This window comes from Photinus pyralis, unplaced genomic scaffold, assembly GCF_008802855.1.
Source record: "Photinus pyralis isolate 1611_PpyrPB1 unplaced genomic scaffold, Ppyr1.3 Ppyr1.4_LG5, whole genome shotgun sequence".
NCBI classification, from domain to species: domain Eukaryota; kingdom Metazoa; phylum Arthropoda; class Insecta; order Coleoptera; family Lampyridae; genus Photinus; species Photinus pyralis.
Window position 1 is genome coordinate 19610814 of NW_022170596.1, and position 19239 is coordinate 19630052.

The following is a 19239-nucleotide window of genomic DNA, read 5'->3' on the forward strand; positions in this document are numbered from 1 at the left end:
AATAAGGGGTACTTGTAAGTCTGTCGTATGTTTTAGGGAATGAACTTTTTGCATAAAAATGGAAATAGATACGTGAATATTCGCATATTTGGATAAAACTTTTTAAAGTAAGTAATCACGAAGTAAATAAGCATTCAAGGGGATAAATTGCTCGCTATTTGCGATACATAAAGCAAACAAACTCACTTTTCCCTCTTTAACAGATTAAAATCGCTTCGCCTATTTACATTTTAAGCGTGTTCTACACGTGCCCAACTTCCGAAATAGGTATTTCATTTAATGATCATTACGTAATAAACGCTGCAGCCAGAAATTAATTTTAATTTTTATTTGTCCCATCGTATACAAATGCAACAGGCTCAACGTTAAAATATGGTGAGTTTCGTAGGAGGAAAAGCTCTCGTTCAGGTTGCCGGTCCCCGGCTCTTGGTTGCCTTGGTTCACCCTAGCGCCGTTATACGGGGGTTGCGGAGCGGGAAAGGATGATATTGATCAGCGGGCGGCATCAGCGGCGAACCCCCTCGTTTCTTGCTTAGAAACTCCTCGTGTGTTGGTGTTTTGTTATGTGATGGTTTAAACGTAAGCTGCAAAGCTCGTTTGCAGCATTAAGTGGTTGGTGGTGTGTCGTGAAGTAGGATAAACTTTATTTATACGGAAATAGCGTCGGAATGAGGCGTAAGTATTTCGCGCGGTGCGAGAAAAAAAAGTATCTGTCTAGGTAAAGGGCGTATAAAACGGGGGGGGGGTTGCTATTTTAAGTGTCGATTCATTCATATGCAAATGAGGGTCAACGCACCAAACTGTCGCAGTGACGCTTCCGCCCAAACATCTTTAACAAAACTTTGAAGGTCAAGATCAAACTGTGACCCACATTAACAAATGGACGTTCACTTTCTTTGCGCTCGCTCCCGTGTTATTTATAGCGGTCTGCATTGCGTTGAGCTTTCGACCCAGAGTATGGGAAATAAACTCTGTAATTTAAGTTCATTGCCACTTTTTTCGACCGATGTTTATTGCCTACCGTCGATTGTGTATTTTAATGAATGGAGCCACTTCCTGAAATGGTTCCAAACAATGTGTGTAACTGACGGAACCAAGTAGGGGGTGACTTTGGATAAAACAAAATAGTTTCCAAAACCTCGACGCCAATATCTTTTAAATGCTATTATATATCGTAATGTGTTGTCTCACGGCCTTCCAATCCGCGTCCTATAATAAGCTAAGATTTATTGTGTTCATAAATCATTAGGGATGTGCTTAGTTTTCCGTAATTTGATTTTGTTAATTATATTTGTATTTCAGTTACAGCGTACTTAAAAGGTACCTAAGTCAGGCACGAAAGTTCAGTTTCCAAATGCGTTACTTCTGCAGGAAAATTTGCCACACTGTTTTCTTCTACATAACTCACTAAAAAGGTATAGAGAATTTAGAACTAAATTCAATGATGCAATTATTTATTACAAGTTACAAATTAGCACAGAGGTTTTATATGGGTAACGTTAAACAAATTAGAGACAAACTGAAATTAGGCAAGGTTATTTGTTATAAGGGCCTAAACGCCATCTGAAACCCCAGCGTCGAGGTATTGAACCCGTCACCCTAAAACCACCCCCTAAGTGGGATAAAATCTACCTTTTTAGAAATTTTTCTTAATAGCTCTAAAACTAAGCATTTTAAGAAAAAATGTCAAGGGAGAAAAATTGTATAGAAGAATATTTCTTAGCAAATTTCAGCACTCATTCAACTACTTAATCGTAGTTCCTACTAATAAAACGCCGGAAACTGTTCACTTAGGTTGCCTATAACATGATGAATACTGCCTGCAAGGGGGTCTTCGAAGTGACCCATAACTCTAAGCAACCACTCCCACCTCAATCGTGGGTGTCTCGACTTTTCCGGCACCTCATTCTCCGTTTAGTTCCTACAGTTAGTGTTGCTGTCAAGAGTCAATATTTTTCCCAAACTCTCCCTCATCGCATTTTTGCAAATTTATTTGTAAAAAGGTAGCTTTTAATCTCACATCGGCGGGCTGGTTGGTTGGCTGGGCCCGTAGAAGAACAATTATGGAAAGAGGAGGAGTGTACAATTGTACATGTAACTACCGGAGCCATGTAATGAACAACTTTAGGGACGGGGCTTCAAGATCTGGTGTCAGCGAAATCTGGGCGCCATCCCCGAGTGTTATAGTAACGTGGTGATTTTTCAGTGTTTTTCTATCTTCTTTTATAGTTTGGGTCCAATTGCGTGACCAGATAGTTTTTTTTTCGGAGAGGCGAAATAAACCACCCTTTGCAAGGCGCGCGTCTTTGAGGAGTAATCGACTTCAGCCACCCAAAAGTTGCCTTTCGGATAAAAAATTGTACTTGCAAAACGTTTCTAAAAAAAACTTGAAAAAACTGTCCACTTTAGAAAAGTGCATTTTTATGCTCTTTCCATTGATGCATAGTAAAGATATGGTTTCCATTAGATTGTCAACTTTAAACGATTATTCGTATTATTTTCGAATCACATTTGAAAATCAGACCAATAACATTTAATAGCGTGGATTTTTAGCTGTCCATTCGTAAAAAAAACATGTTGCTAAGTTTTCAGACAACAGTGATATGGGTAATTTACTCTGAAACTTCGAAACCATGTCAGTTAGACATAGCATCATATTGACAAAATCATACTGATTTTTTATGAGGAATTCAAAAATGACATCAGAAAAGATAGTGCCAATTGCATTAAGAAAGTTCCGGTATCGTTCTGATACAACCGGAAAAGCAGCCATCTTAAAAATATGTTTAAATGATTCCTTTTGATCGATTATTCAAAAAAGGTAATGGATCCCGAACTCCAAACCGTTCCTGAGATACTTCTAATGGTCCACTTAAAAACACCACCCTGTAGAAACATGATAGAAAAAAGTAACTTTTAAAAACGATAAGTTGCCCCCCTCTCCCCTTTTTGAAAATTTGTCATGGCTTAACAGTGATGGCGCTAGCTTTAATTCAAGTGGCGCAATGAAAATTAATGAATAGTTTCAAATTTAACGTATACATATGGTAGCAAATTTTCTTCTCTACAATGTTTCTCTCTTGACATTTTTTCTTAAAATGCTTAGTTTTAGAGTTATTGACCAACATTTCAAAAAGGTAGATTTTACGCCACTTAAGAGGTGGGTTTAGAGTGATGGGTTCAACGCATCGGCGCTGGGGTTTTACAAGATATTTAATACCTTAAAACAAAGTACTTTCTCACATTTCAGCTTGTGTCTAATTAGTTGAACGTCATCCTGTGCTAAATACCATTTTTATAATATCGTTGCATTGTATAAAAGTTGCAGCGATTGCAGTGTCTTTTTTCCAATAAACTCGTGAGAGTATGGTAAGGACCAGAATTTAACGGTTCAATTGTCTCCCAGGAAGTTCATTATTGGTTTAAATTTTCCGAAATTTTCTTATTCTCGATTTTTTGCGAAAAAAGAATATCGTTTACTGTTGTTATAAATGTCATGAAGATTATTCAACGATTTCAAAATTAAATTTATACTTTTGCTGCAAGGTGGAATCAAAATTATAGGTATAAATGCATTGTAATCTAATCTAATCCAATCCAATCTAATCTAGGTACTAAAGAAGGTCCGAGTTAAATAAATAGGCAGAGTTCATTCAATGACACCCCTAACCACCCCTGTTTATAAATTCGCAGAAATACTTGTTAGCATAGATGTCGTGCGTACGCCACTGACGTGAAGGGAAAAATGTTAACGAATGATCTGGGTGAATTTTTTATTTTTGTTGTACGCCAACATCAGTAGAGATGCTTTGAAATCACCTTGTAAAATCTTGAACCATTCTTTTAAATCGTGGCCGAAATTTGAAAAAGCAGAAAAAAGTCAAAAAAATTCCAATTGGGTTCAGATATGAGTATGCGGCATCTACCGATCTACCGATCAAATACATATACAGTCAAACATGTGTGACTGGTTTAGTATACAGTGTGTGCAAGATAAGAATGAACAGCATGGGGAAATCCCAAACTATAAGAGATACACAGAGATATGTTTTACTTGGCACCGCTAAAGGCATGCGTAAAAAAATGCATGTTTTTAATAATAATAATAATATTAATGTATATTACGTGCTTTGTAAAACAAAATAATACTTGCACTAGTCCAAACAACAAACATCAATACATTAAAGATAACTAGATCTAATTAATAATTAATTAAGGTAGAATCTTGAGGAATTCTTCAACAGAGTAGAAATGTTAATAAAAATATTGTTAATAAATGTTAATAAAAATATAGATAACGAGGTGGTTCATCCTGTAATTCTCGGTCCATGCATCCGAACCCACGCGACGGATGCATTTTGGCCACTCCCACTCCCGCATTTCAGAAAATTTTTTGTTTCCAGAAAATATCGCTCTCGTATTAAAAAAAAACTATAGTCCTTGCAACTATTTAGGAACGTTCCCTAAACATGAAAAAATCCATCTCGCAATTTTTTAAAAGATATTGAGGGTTTTATTATACGGTAAGTATCATTTTTCTGCAATAAAGCACTTTTCGAACAAGACCCCTGATAAAACCAAGCCTAACGGAGTAATGTGCTTGCAAACAAGTCCAAATACCAATGTTGGGATTGGTATTGCTCTGTGCAATGGTATGCGGTCACACGCAACAGCTTACCTGCTAGCTCAAATTACATAATTTAGTTTCTTTTTCCTTCTTAACGTTAAAATTCTAACATCGACTTAAAACACTTGAAAGAGCCGATGACCGCTATCAAATTCCGTAAATTCCAATGAAATCATTACTCAAATTTTGAATAATAAAATCAGAAATAAGGTTCGAATAAAAAGAGCTGAGAAAAAATCTGACATAGAAAAATAAAATTCTACCTAGATTCCGAATTGGGATTTAAATTGGCTCATAATTAATTGATAAAAAGAACCTATACAAGAATTTATTCTTACACACATCATCAAAAGAACATTTTTTTTGGCTTGGACTATTTGTCATTCGGCCAGTCGCATGGTGGTTATTTATTTATGATTTTTTTTATAGCCGTATATTTGCTTCTGCTAAGAACTTTATTAGGCACGCGTACACTGTTCTCTCATTTCTTGCCACAAGAGATGTAATGTTGTATGGGGTTGGTGCTATTATTAACAATTGGGTATACAGTTTCTTTCGTTCATTTTCATACCTCTTACACTCAAAAGAAAAGAACATCAAATACAAAGAATCCTGTAAAAAAATGTAAGTGCCTTTTCAATACAAAACACCCCGTTTGTAAAACGGTCGATCGAAAAACAATTTAAAAGATCTCAAAAACCGAGGAGTAAACCGCTAGCAAAAATTTGTACACCAAATACCTTTTCCTGAAAAAATTCCCTTTAATTCCTTAATTCCTCCTAATTTTTTTATCTCCTATTAATACCTTAATTATAGCCATGAACTCCTCAAAACATTTTTATTTCCTATTAATACCTTAATAATGCTCTCAATTCTCCACAATTTTTTTATTTCCTACCTACATTATTGCTCTGAATTCCCCACAATTCTTACAACAGCTCTATTCTCTATAATTGGGTCTACAAAGCCGCAGGACGGGTGTTCGAACCTGGGCTGAGGTAAGAATTTTTCATTTGTATCAGAGATAGGAATTTCCTTAGATCAATTTCAAGCATTCTGCCGGCTACTCCGAATTAGGTTTTCCTGCAGTTTCCCTCATTCGTAAGGTAAATATACAGGAGTAGTATAGAACAACTTTAAAGCATTAGCCCGGAACAAGAGAGGGGCAATAAATAAACAAAACAGATAAAAAAAATAGACTAATACCTACCTTTATAACTTTACTAAAATTATTTATTGAACTTATTGATTTCTCCGTACTAACATAAACGTTTTAAAATATAAATTTATTTTTGGTTCATAGTGAAGCGAATGGTGAAGTTTAAAAAATATGAATTCCATAAAAAAATATTAATTTATTCAGTACATAATGTTATCACCAAAACGAACAAAAATACTTAATCCAAGACAGAGTAATAAAAAAATTTAAATACAAAAATAAAATCTTATACCAAATATTATACCGGCACGGCACAATTTACAGCTAGTATGCACCGAGGTATGCATTATACCAGTCACTGACGTAAAACGATGCGTCATTTTAATTCTGATGTATATTAGCGCATGCGCAAACTTATTTATTTCCTCCTTTTCCTTTTAATTCCCCACTTAATACCTCGTAATACCTTTAATTTCCTCGGTAATTCTCAAAATACCTATTAATTCCTTTTAATACCTTCGAAATACCCTAATTCCCTCTTAATTCCCCCCAACTTGTACACCATTTCCTCCAGCGGTTTACCCCTCGTCAAAAACTCAAATTATTCTAAAAAACATCTAACAGGAGATCTACAAGGATTTTAAGAAAATTCGGAGAAAATTCCAAGATGATCCTAGTCCTAAGAAGAAGATTCATGGAAGATTCTAAGAGAATATCTAGAATATTCTACTTCGATTATAAAAAGATACTAATAAACAGTTTAAATAATGTGAAATTCCAAAGATTCTAAACAATTTTCAGGCAATTGATTCTATCATAATCCTAAAGTCCGAAGATTTTCAGACAAGTTGAAAGATACTTGGCCACAAAATTGCTCACTCCAACGCGAAACAACAATGGAGATCTCATGGTGTGAACTCAACCCCTAGAGCATTTAAACTTAATGTTTTAGTAACAGAAATTACATTCATATTTGGATTCGAATTTAACTTTCGACGTACCCTAAGCAAATAGGCTTGTACGTCATGTCAGATGTGTCCACTTCAGAAAAAAGTGAAATTTACTATTGTGCGAAGCACCAGTCATACTTAAAAAAAATTAATGAGACTGTTACCCCACTATTCGTAACAGAAAACCTCTAAAGGTCACAAAAAAGATTTATAAACAATTTTTAAATCACACATTCGGCTTGCCCACAAAAACTGAATTTACAGAGTTCGTAAACTCAAGTGACAAAATTTAAAAGCAATTACAAATAAAATAAATCTTTCCCCAATAATACCTAAATTCAATTTAACCCAAACTAATTTAACGTTAATGAAACAGCACAGACAATTTCACCTACTTTGCTAACACTTATGTATGATCCTGACCATATGCAAACTCTTTTGTGTTGAATTCGGACACTATCTTGCTAATTGCTCGGTGTTCAGTGCATTTAATTAAAAAACAAGTTAAACAAAGGCTCTGATATGCCATCGCTAGACTTCAACGCTTTTTTATGTGTGGCAAATCAGTAGCTTTCAGGTTAAGTGACGCAAGAATAACTCGATTGGACTTGTACATATATAATGCGTAAACGCCGAAGACTACATTCCGTTACCGAGATCTAGTTCGATTTATAAAAGGAGACATTTAAAGGACATTCATAATTTATCAACTTCAGGAACGGATTTCAGCTTTCAAACTAAGCGATGCAGGAATAGCACGATAGTACGACTATAATGCTGAAAACTTGTACGATATTCCTTTGACGAGATCTCAATCGATTTATAGTATTGCTTGGCTACCAATTCCTTTGAAGCCTTAATTATTCTGCACGGGAAAGGGATGAATTATCGTTACTAATTCGCATTTTGCAATGTTGAGCCAACTGGCTAGCCTGATATACCACAAAACAAAATGTTCGTAATGCAGTGCAGGTAGGTAGTTTTAATATTAATTTATATCAGCTCATTTGAATTCGGATATATTATACTAAATCCAAGATATGTAGACGCTTATACCCTTTTTTTATCCCAAGTATAATGTTTAATATTGATAAAGGGCTGTAGTTAAAATACAATGGGATTTACGAGCCAGTTTAAAATTAAAGGCCAGCTTTAACATATTTACGAAGCTTAATAAGAACGTGTAATCCTATATGTAAATGTCGGAATTTTTAGAGTTTTTTTACAGCCTAATTCCTGCAATTTTTTTTTTTTGTTAAATTGGTCACTGTTAATACCCAATGAAGTAATCATTTACTGCTAATAGAAGCCAAATAATCGCATTTCATTACGACCACAGGCCATATGAAATATCCTGTAAGTGCATATAATCTTTGTGCCTGTGAATGTTTGTCTTAATTACATTTTTTTCCTCTTTCCTGATGAAGTTAGTGTTGGCAAAGTTTGGAAAAAAACCAAAGAGTTGTCTACGACTTTCGTGCGCCAGTGATTTATTTATTTATTTATTATCCCTCTCTTGTTCTGGGCCCTCAACAGGCTTGCGCCCAATTCCAGAGTGCCCCTATAATGCTTTCTTAATGAATTTAGTAATTACTTTACAGTACACGGTATCAATATCAACTGTGAATTGCACTCAATGAGGGTGCTAATTTCGTGTTTCCATTCCGAAGTTCCGTTCTCGAGGTATTCGCGTTCAAAGTTTTGCCCCCCTCCGCTCCCGCGAGGATGTGTAATGCTGTGTGCTATGGAATGCGGCCACTATACAATCCAATAGACATTTTCCTAGCTACACAATTTATTTATTTTTTCCTTTTTAAATTCTCCCTCAGGGCACAGCACCAATCTGACAGATTCCTCTCAGAAACAAAAACAGCTCACTTTTAACGAGCTCGAAACCTTTATGGCTGATCGAATGACTTTCTTCATTCATGATAGCAGAAATGTTTAAACTCGAAATTCCATGTGTAAAAACTTCTTGAACAACGTTAAGCTTGTGTCCGCATTACTAAACTAACATAAGGACGATTACGTTTTTATATTTTAAAATTGCGGGGCGGGCTAGACTAGTGGTACCGGTCACAGACAATTACGCTCGTTTCCAAAATAACCCGAGGCAGCTTGCTTTACTCTTCATTCTTCCTATTTAAGCAAGAACCACCTCCTCTAATAAAATCAGCATCGTTATTCCCGCCAACACCCGAAAATCCATTACGCCTGATAACCACCTGCATCGATTATCTCGCACGCGACATTGTCGAAAAACTAATTAAACTGATCCGATTGTTTCAACCCATAAAAACGACACCAACAGATCTATTGTGCAGTACAAACATTCTAAGCAATTTAACAATTTTTGAAAATGAGGAGGGGTGCATTTCGGAAATGGCACCAGGCGCCTTGTTATGTCACTTCTAAATGAAAAATCACCAATTTTGCAATTTATTTAGAAGTAGTAGTTGCACGTTGACCTTCACGATTTTTCAAATTTTAATTTTTTGAAAATTTCTTCACCAAATCTACCTCATTTTTGTGATCAATTCAACTAAATAAACGGAACTTTCAGCAATTATTCCTTTTAAGGGAACTAGTAATGAAACTTTGAAGCTGCTGAAAATGGAATATAATTAGATACTGAATACCCGCCCGTTAAAATTTTATTTGGCCCTTAACTGATAAATTAAAAGTCCGTTGTTGTAGTTGCAGTTGTCTTAACAAAATGCTTCCGCGCAGAAAAGTTCAGTTTTTAAGAAACTCATTTCTCAACTCAAACTCAATCCTCACTGGCTTCCGTACGTTCCAATCACATGATTATATTCCCGTTGTCTGGCTGAAGACCCTCTGGAAAGTGTAACAGGTGGTCGCCTTAGACTTTAAAGATGTTTTGTGAAAATGGGGGTCGTTTCGCACAGAGATTCGGTATTTAAGTAAAAAGCTGGTGGGAGAGCGGCATTCCTACTAAAATTTTCGTGAGTCAGAAGCACGGTTTGTTCCTCAGTCAAATTGCGTCAACCCTCTTTCGAGATTAATTTTCAATAAGCAACCCAATTCAACGGGTAATGCCGGAGGTCCATTCAGACTGCCTAAGCCGTTGCACTATCCAATTTTCCAAATTACGGCTACCTTCCAAAGGAGAAACCCAACTGACAATTGGAGAAACTTCAACGCATTGATAAAAGTAAATTATTTTCAATGTTTGTAGGTCTTGTATAAAACTAGAAGTCGGCCGTTTTTAGGAATTTTGTGTAAGGAATTTGCATTTGAAGTCATTTTTATATTCCTGAAGAGGATTAACTCATGAACAAATTTGTGTATTTTTTATAAATGATTCTTTTCTTTTTTTGTTAGAAATTTCTTCTATCTTTCATGTTATTCTAATCGAGCTATATTGCACTACTTATACTTTTAAATTTTTTTTTTTTGATAATTAGGATAATACACTATAGGAGGAACAGCAGTTTTTCAATGAGCAGTTTGTGGTATCGAATCCCTACAATAAAGTGTTTTAAAATTCATTCGTTCATAACAAGATCAGAAACCCTCAGAAATGGGTCTAACACGAAAACGGTGTTATTTGATGTGTTGTCACCTATCCGGAAAAGTGCGACAAAAGGGAACCGATAAAACAAGTAATACTTTTCCATTTGCAGAGTGTTCAAAATGGTTATGGCACAGAAACTGATGTCGAAAGAAATTGGTGTGAAAATACGGTTCCATTTTGTACTTCATTCAGGACGGCGTAACGGGGCAATAAAAACCACCAGTCGAGCCCCGTAAACATTTACTGCCTACCTTTTAAAGATGCTGTAGGATTATTTCATTTGCGAAGAATTCATTTATTATGAAATTATATGCACACGAAACTCATCCTAAACGTTCCCCTCGATTTCGTGTGATTTACTAAGATAGCGGAAGCATTCAGGTGAAATTGCTAAAAACGCTTTGAATTTTCCAATACCTCTACTTGAAACTTTTTCGAAATCTAATTCAGCGCCCCCTTGGAACTCTAAATAACTTTCTTCGTTATTAACTTAGGTCTCTTTGTCTTCTTTTGTTGGAAATTGAGGCAACGTTAGAGAGACATGCATCATTACTTATTTTGTTTTAAGGTATGGCATATATTCATAATTTATATCTTCAGCATGTAGACGAGTAGGAGGCGTGCCTAAAGGGAATGCGCCTGGGCCTTTACTTTTTTCAGTTTTTTTACGATTATTTCTGAGCGAATGAATTTTTTTATTAATTTATTTTGTTATTGCTATCGATTCGATTTCTAATTTACAATGCTCGTGGTAGCTTCAAATTAACTTTTATTGTATTATTGTCTTGCTCTAGAATATAAACGTGGGCGACTTAAAAATAAAATTACTTCACCTACTTTCCGTAGCTTTTGCAATATAAATGCACTGTTTGACCTTCAAGCAGGTATAAATTACTCAGTTTACCTACTTTTAACAATAAGGCAGCGGCACTAACGGCATTTGAAAAGGGTCGTATCCACAACATTCCGTTATATTTTTAACGTTTGCAAGGACTTGGACAACAATGCCATCAGTCAAGCAACTGTGTCTTATTTTGTTGATAAATCAAGATCACCGGGCCGATAAATGACATTAAATTAATTAGTTACAGCTGTTTGCATACTGATCGTGAGAAACTGTAGAACTAGTAGTGATTGTAAACGAGGCCAAACTGAATATGCTTCATACTTTCCATCAGAAGAGTCTTTATTTCTAAAAAGCCGGCGCAAACAGCAAGAAACCGGTCCAAATGAAAATGTAATTGAAAAATTACATATTGACATGACGACTTGTAAATATATCGAAAGACTTTTCAAGATAGAAACTAGTTACTTTAAAGCAATATTAGCGCCATCTGTAATTTTGCTTCCGACTTCAAGATGGTATCAATCTAGCCCACCACTCTGGCAGCGTGTGAGAATCATAGTAGCACCTTTTAAAGTGTTATAGATCCTTTCATAGTAATTAGTACCCACTAAGGTTCTTCTGAAGTATCCGAGAACTTTCTATATAGGGGCCCTTCTACAGTTCTCTGAAGTATAATCGTTTTTAATATCCTTTTGAATCTTTAAGGTTATTCAAGCACATTCAAAAGTTTTCAGCCTCGAAGAGTGTACCTCCTCCTTCTGGAGGTTTTTGTCTCCCCCAAGAGTTTTTGAAGATACCCGAAGACGGTTTCAAGGAAAATTCCTAAATAGGTCTCCATACAGATTTCTAGAACAAGTCCACCTATATATTTACCTCGTTAACGTCTACGTTTTGACACCTGGATGGACAAAATTGAAAGCAATCTTACCTTTAGGAATCCTTAAGGGATGTTAAAAGCCTTTATCGGCCCTTAAGAAAATTGAAGCGCTTTTAAGAGTATTTAACTGTGTTTAAGAATCTTTAAGAGCTTTCGACTCCTTTAAGATCCTGTGAGAATGATCTTGATTTTTCTAGCACCTTCTAAAGTGTCAGTTTTCTGAAGGTTGGAGGTGTCCAAGAACCTCTAAGAGATTCTAGATATTATTCTAGAGTTTTCTAACCTATTCTGAAGTCTTTCATATTTTTAAGAAACTTTAGGGGTCGTCACGAGTCGTCAACAGTTTTCAGACAAGTGAAGCCTTCCAGTTGATTTTTGTGTTCCTGAGATCCTGCATCATACGCAACCAACATTTGAATATATTGGGCAACTAGCAAATGCAAACCAACAAATTAAGATATCGATCCTCCTTGAAGAAACCAATGGAGCCCGATGTAATAGGCATGTTGGCTGCTTATGCTGCACGAGTTGAGCTATTAGGCGATAATTACTTTTGTCATTGACCGTACATTTAAGGGCTTTTAAACATCTCAAGAGTTTCCATGCGTCTCCGAAGGCTTTCAAGAGTCTACAAGACCTTTAATTAGCTTTTACGGTTCTGAAGAGAATTTAAATCCTTAAGAGACCGGCCTTGACCAGCCTTTTAGGCCCTTTCAAATCCAAGCGTCTCATTATTAGCACGGTAAAGAGGTTTTCACTGACGACATGCGATGTTTACGGGCGAGCGGTTAGGTTAGGTGAGACTATAATCCTTCTGGAGCCTGTGAAAGCTTATAAAATGTCAATTCAAATCAGAGCTGTGCAAAGCCCTTTTGCAATGGGCTTCATTCCAAAGCCCTCAAGCCCGTGTAAGAGGAATGGTGAATGGAAAGCTCAAATTCCTCTTAGCACGAAAAGGGCTTAAAATTCCAAAGCCCTTTAAAAAAGGCTTAAAATTACGAAGCCTTAAGCTCAAAGCCCTTTGAAATTGAATTGAATTCCTTTTTAAAAATGAATTGAAATCCGTTAGGAAAAGGAATTGGGATTTGGAATTAAAAGAAATTGAAATCCTTGGCAAAGGAATGGAATTCCTTCGCAAAAGGAATTGAAATGTCTAATAAAATATGAATGATTATTACTCTAACAAGTGTTTTTCGTTTTTATAAAATCGTTGAGTGAAGGGATAAAATATAATGAGAATACAGGACCCAGTAGCCGTAACGTAATAAATAAATATAGTTGGTTTGCATAAGTGCTGGTTTGGTTTGCTTGCTTGCTAGTGCATAATTGCATATAATTGTATTATAATTTAGTTAAGGCTCTAGATAGAGGTAGGTACTTACACTTTATCCCATTAGAGAACAACAACACCGCACGCACTAACAGTTCTACGTACTGCAAAGTGCAAGCTCACAAAAATTGGAAATAAAAAATGATGTGGGAGTGGGAGGCATATAAGGAATTGAAGCCTTTTTAAAGAGGATTTCAAGCCTATTAAAAAGGAATTGAAGCTCTTTAAAGGGAATTGCATCCTTAAAATGGAGTTTTCAATGAAAAAGTGATTTCAATTCTTTTAAAAGGAATTTAAGCTCTTTGTCTGAAATCCAAAGCCCCAAGCTCACGCGAAAAGGCTTTAGACGTAAATTCCAAAGCCCTGTTTTTAGAAAAGGCTTGAAGCCTTGGAATTGCAAGCTCTTTTAGAGCTTGAGGCTTTCCAAGCCTTTTGTACCAATTCCTTTGCACAGCTCTGATTCAAATTCAAATACCAGCAGATAAAAAAACAAAAGGTTTTATGGGTCATTAATGGTCGTTAAGAGCCTTTAGGAATTCCAAACAGCCCCAAAGAGTCTTTACCGCCTTGATGCAGAAACTTTTAAAATCCTTAAAGTTCTCTCCTTTCTTTAACAGCCCAGTCTTGGAATAGGAAGACGTTTTGCGAGGCTCTGAAAGCCGTTATAAGAATCTGATGCGGATCTTATTTCAAGATTTGGAGAAATAGTCTGGGTGCTTAGGTCCAAAAGTGAGATAAAGTTCGCAATTTTGAGTAAAACTCTGAAAATTGGCATGTATACTCGTTGACGCTCACTTTTAATGGCGCCACGTTCATTTGCCCAACGAACCCCCAAGGGGGGGGGGGGATTAATTAGAGTTTGTTGCGCAAGCTGAATTTTTGGAGACATATAAAGAAAACTGCTTTTTGAAGCTTGGAACCAGTGTCCCGACGACGTAGTAGACATTAAGAGGATGGGTTAAAGAGCATGTGTACCAAAAGTGCAAATTTTTTCCTAATCTCCCACACTAAAAAGGGAAACTTCGAAGAAAAGAAAGAATTATAGCACTTCGTTGGATCTACATCTACATAAGCTCCTAATGAATCTGAATCCGAAGAGTCGGAATAATTAAAAAAAAGGAAAAGAAAATTGAGAAAGTGAGAATTGAAGAATCTATAAAGAGGAAATTCGAAGGAAAAATGGAAAAAACCTGAAAATATGAAGAAGAAAAACAGTGAAGAAGATTGGAAGAACTTAAAACCAAATCAGAGAAGTGTTAAAAGATGTGAAGAATCTTATGAAATTATGAAAAGCTTGAACAATCTGAAAATTCTGCAGAATCCGAAGTAATCAAAAAAAAAAAAAATCGGAGGAACTTGAAAAACTAAAGAAATCAAAGAATCGAATTCGCATTCTTTCTTGATTTATACAGGGTGACAATTTGAAAACTTACCACCCCCCATATCTTAGTAAATGAACAAGATATTTAAAAAAATCAAAATCCGTGTCGGTAAGTCGGAGGGGGAATCACAATGACATAGTTGGCGACGCACCCCCTCACACCCCCTGCGCCCCAGCCACCCCAACTTTTAAATCTTAAATAGTGACCCCCCATGTGTGATACGTCGTTGGAAAGCTCTGAAAAAATGCTTTCCAACCATACCAATAGCATTACGTTTAGGTTAGTAATTATCGTGCAAATCAAAAAATAAACTAATATGATACATTTTCTAAAGTTGGATTTTATTTCAATAAATGTTCAAAATGGTTTCCGTTCTTGGTAAGACAGTATTACTATGCGATCAAAAATGAGTTGCTGTCGAGTCGCCCTTTGAAATTTTTGTCTACATGGAAAATCGTATTTAACTTGAACTTCCAAAGCCGACTCGACAGCAACTCATTTTTGATCGCCAGTTATAATCTATTCTCAAACTCTTGTCGAACCTTTTCAAATGTTGGTTTTGCAATATTTCGACATTCTTGAATTATTCTCGAGATTATTCTGTCTTAGTTCGTCTATGTTCGCTGGTTCCGTTTGAAATACGACAGATTTCAAATGTATCATATTAGTTTATTTTTTGATTTGCACGATAATTACTAACCTAAATGTAATGCTATTTGGTATGGTTGGAAAGCATTTTTTCAGAGCTTTCCAACGACGTATCACACATGGGGGGTCACTATTTAAGATTTAAAAGTTGGGGTGGCTGGGGCGGGGTTGGAGGGGGTGCGTCGCCAACTATGTCATTGTGATTCCCCCTCCGAATTACCGAAACGGATTTTGATTTTTTTTAATATCTCGTTTATTTACTAAGATATGGGGAGTGGTAAGTTTTCAAATTGTCACCCTGTATAAGAAACGCATCTAAAATGAGTTTTAGTGTCTACGACCGAATGGAATGTAGACGACTATACAGAATTGTAAAGGATTAACAAATTTTAGTTGAATTCCCCCAAGACATAAAGTTTCGTAGTTAATGAGAAGTGTTTTTTGCTCTCTTCTCTTCTAGGCTATGAGTCACATTGCCAACTTGTACAATAGGAACACCCATGTTTAGTTCCGGTAAATATTGTTGTGTAAACTACGTCAGCCGGACGTTTTGATCATGTTATTTAATTTCGAAGGCGATCTTGTTTTGTAGCAGGATTGTTAGTTGTTAATGTTGTTTAACTAATTGCCTTGTATTATTAATTGTAAATCTACGTGTAAAAGATTAAGTTTATTCATTTGGAAACGTGCGTAGTATTTGTAACAGTTTATCTCATGTTCTTCTCCGGTCGTAGATATGAAGCTTTTTATCGCTGCAAAATTTCAAGAATTAAATTTCAAGATAAAGACGTTTTAACGCCGGTTAGAAAACACAGGTGCCGTTTAATTTTTCGAAGACGTGCATTATTTTGTTAAGGAATGAGGAATGGAAGTGAAGAGAGGGAAAATGTTTTAAAATGTATGCAAACCAGACATTAAATGGCGACTTTTGTTGGTAAAAAGTGGCTTTTAATCTCACTTTGACCGGCTAGCTGGCAGCAAATGCGGGTCGGTAGAGGAACACTTTTAGAAAGATGAGGACATTTTTTTAAATTAAGAACTTTTACGTCAATATCGAAATTATTGGCGCGGCGGAGGCTGGGCGGGCCCTAGAAAGTTTATAATTATTCTTTTAAAGGCTTTATTAGTATCTGAGTTTAATTGGGCAGGTGTTTTGTGGGTAGCTTAGTGACTGTTTGCCATTGCACATAACAATATTGCCATGTTTACTGACGGATCTCTCCAAAACAGTTGCCTGCTGCCTTACACAAATAATATTTACAATAGTTCGATGTTGGGGACATTAAGAAGATATTTTTTAATTCAAATAAAATCCGCCACTCCCTATGTAACTGTATTCTAACTGTATTCTATTGAAATATTTGGACTTACATACGCATCGTTCTTCTAAATTGCCCTCATACAGCTTTTCCAGAATATCCAGGAATGCGGAGAATTCTCAGGAACAGAAACATTTTAGGGTCTATTTATAAGACTTATGAAATATTGTCTAAGAACTGCATTTTTGACATAGCGACCATCATCGTAATTTCACTCCACGTTCAAATGCAAATATGAATGCCCTTGCTACGGTTTTGTCTAAGTAGATTGACAAAAGGGAAAAGGAGGAAGGTAAGTACCTACCTAAGATTTAAATTTTTTTTATTATCAAGCGGTTTCCACATTTTAAGGGAAGCGAGATACACTACTTCAAAAATGTAGTGATAGCGTTGCGGTCGTGGAAACAATAGGCATTTTCTAAATACTGACATTTTCTACGAGCCCCCAAACAGTCCCGCTTATCACAAATTCTGTAAACTGCATTCTTTGTTCTCCATAAGAAAGACAGTGATAAACGAGGTCCTCAATGCGTGAAATATATTAACCTTATAGTCGGAGCCGACTAGACCACTACCATACCATACCAATAATATCCTAGTCGTGTTGTTCCTTTGCTATAGGTACGCATCAATTCCACAGCAGTTGCCATTGTTCAGAAGTGACATTTTAAAATTTGTAAGAAGTTCAATAAACCGAAACACTGCGCGGAGAAATCCCATTTACCCTCGGAGCATCAATAAGAACGTTTCCTTTTATTGGCGGGGTAGTATAAACGTTCTTGTGTGATTGATTTTGTATTTGTACGCGAAATGAGTTTTCCCATTTAAAATGAGGTGGAAATTGGCATCGGTCATCTTGCAACCCCCAGTTTGATTGTATCATCCACATGTCTACAATTGGCAATGAACCTCGCCCCTCTTCAGCGCACCAAATGTCTTGCCTTATTGACACAATGAAATGGAATTTGCTTTGGCTGGACCTGTAACATAATGTCCTTATTCGAACAGGAATGCGATAACAAAAGTCCCGGTGGTGATTTCATGTTAAACAAACGAGCGTGCCGATCGAGCGTTGAGATAATAATCGTTACATCAAACCATTTTTTTTAACTAACCCCCTCAAGTATTGCGATAAATCTCGATTCAAGTGGGATTTTGCAATTAGTTTATTTCTGTGTTTAAAGCTTGTTAGATTGTGTGCTTTGCGTAGCTAATTTAGAAAATTAATTGTTGAAATTAACCGGCAAAAGCAATCTTGAGAACAAAGTGCAATAAAATTAGCCTTTGAGATTTTCAAACGTGCATTACCTACAAGAGTAGGTAAGTGAATAACGAGTGTGTAAATGTTGCGTATGTTGAGTCCAATTTATTACGTTCCCATACATTTAACAGTAGAACACTGAACAGGTGCATACAAAAGGTCATACGATTCTAAATGGATGCCAAATCACAATTAGTGACCTATTATAGATAATTTGTGTTTGCCGGCATTGATTCATTCTGACATTTTTCGAGTTAAGAGTGATATAAGGAATACTTAGACTAAGAGGAAGAAAATTAGCTGAATCCATCAGTCAAAAAGCACCTTGTGTGACACCCTTCAAACTCAGGTTCTATATCGCACCTGTATTATTATGTGTAAATGGAAATTCGCGAATAAATGAAAATTTTGCTCTATACCGATTTAAATCAAAAGAGAGTGAGGCAAAAAGAGCCACTGAAATCTGGTACCTACAGCAAGGCAATTTTTACGCTTCCCCAACAAAGCTGATTTTGCTCAAATTTGGTAGCTATCATCCTGTAAAGGATTTTTTCTTGACGAAAGCTCGAAAACCCGAGTTGTTTTCAATACCTATAATGTTACGCTTCAATTATTCTAGAACTGTATGGGTATGTAAGTACAGAAGCCAACAAAAGTGGGTTAAAGTATTTTTAAGTTTTCAGTGTTAGCTATTAGCCTTTCAGGCACCAACGATGACACAAAAAAGTAATGCAGACAGAAGTCAATTGAAAACTGATTCGCATTATCCATCTTGTTGTCCATACTACTTTAAATGTGTATCAAAATGGATATCCAATAAATCAAATTAAGGTACCTACATTTCAATTGGGTATTTCCTTGCGATTGGAAAACCTTTCGAGTAACCCATTTTGTATGTAATATTGGATTTAATTTGTATTGAAATCGATCAATATCATGTAGATCTCGATTTTTTTCTGATGTCATTTGAACAGATACAAAAAAAAACACTTTCTCATTGCCACTATTTGAGCTCTAAAAGACAGCGTTGAGAGATTCGCAATATAACCTTTCGTTTCGGAGAAAAAAAAGTACATACCTACTGTATTTTCAATTTTCCAGGAAATTTGACCGACAGATATTTTCATACGATTAGGGCGTTGTTCGCGGGTTTTTCTGGCATATCTTCGAAGTTATAGCAATATTCTGGTTTTCTTTACAGCATAATCACTTTTTAATTGCGCGACTTTTTCCTAATTTGATCATCTTCGTATCATTTATGGTTTTCGAGATCTCCATGATAGAATTTTGAGCTTCATTAT

General features: G+C 35.9%; 1 protein-coding gene across 1 annotated transcript in view; it reads left to right on the forward strand.

Moving 5' to 3' along the window:
• Nucleotides 1-532: 532 nt before the first annotated feature.
• LOC116170989 (D-2-hydroxyglutarate dehydrogenase, mitochondrial-like) overlaps nucleotides 533-19239 on the forward strand; it is a 60819-nt gene continuing 42112 nt past the window's right edge. Inside the window, exon 1 of the mRNA XM_031487596.1 lies at nucleotides 533-675. Within this exon, the coding sequence (XP_031343456.1) occupies nucleotides 669-675 (7 nt within the window). The 5' untranslated portion in view covers nucleotides 533-668. The remainder of the gene's footprint in view (nucleotides 676-19239) is intronic.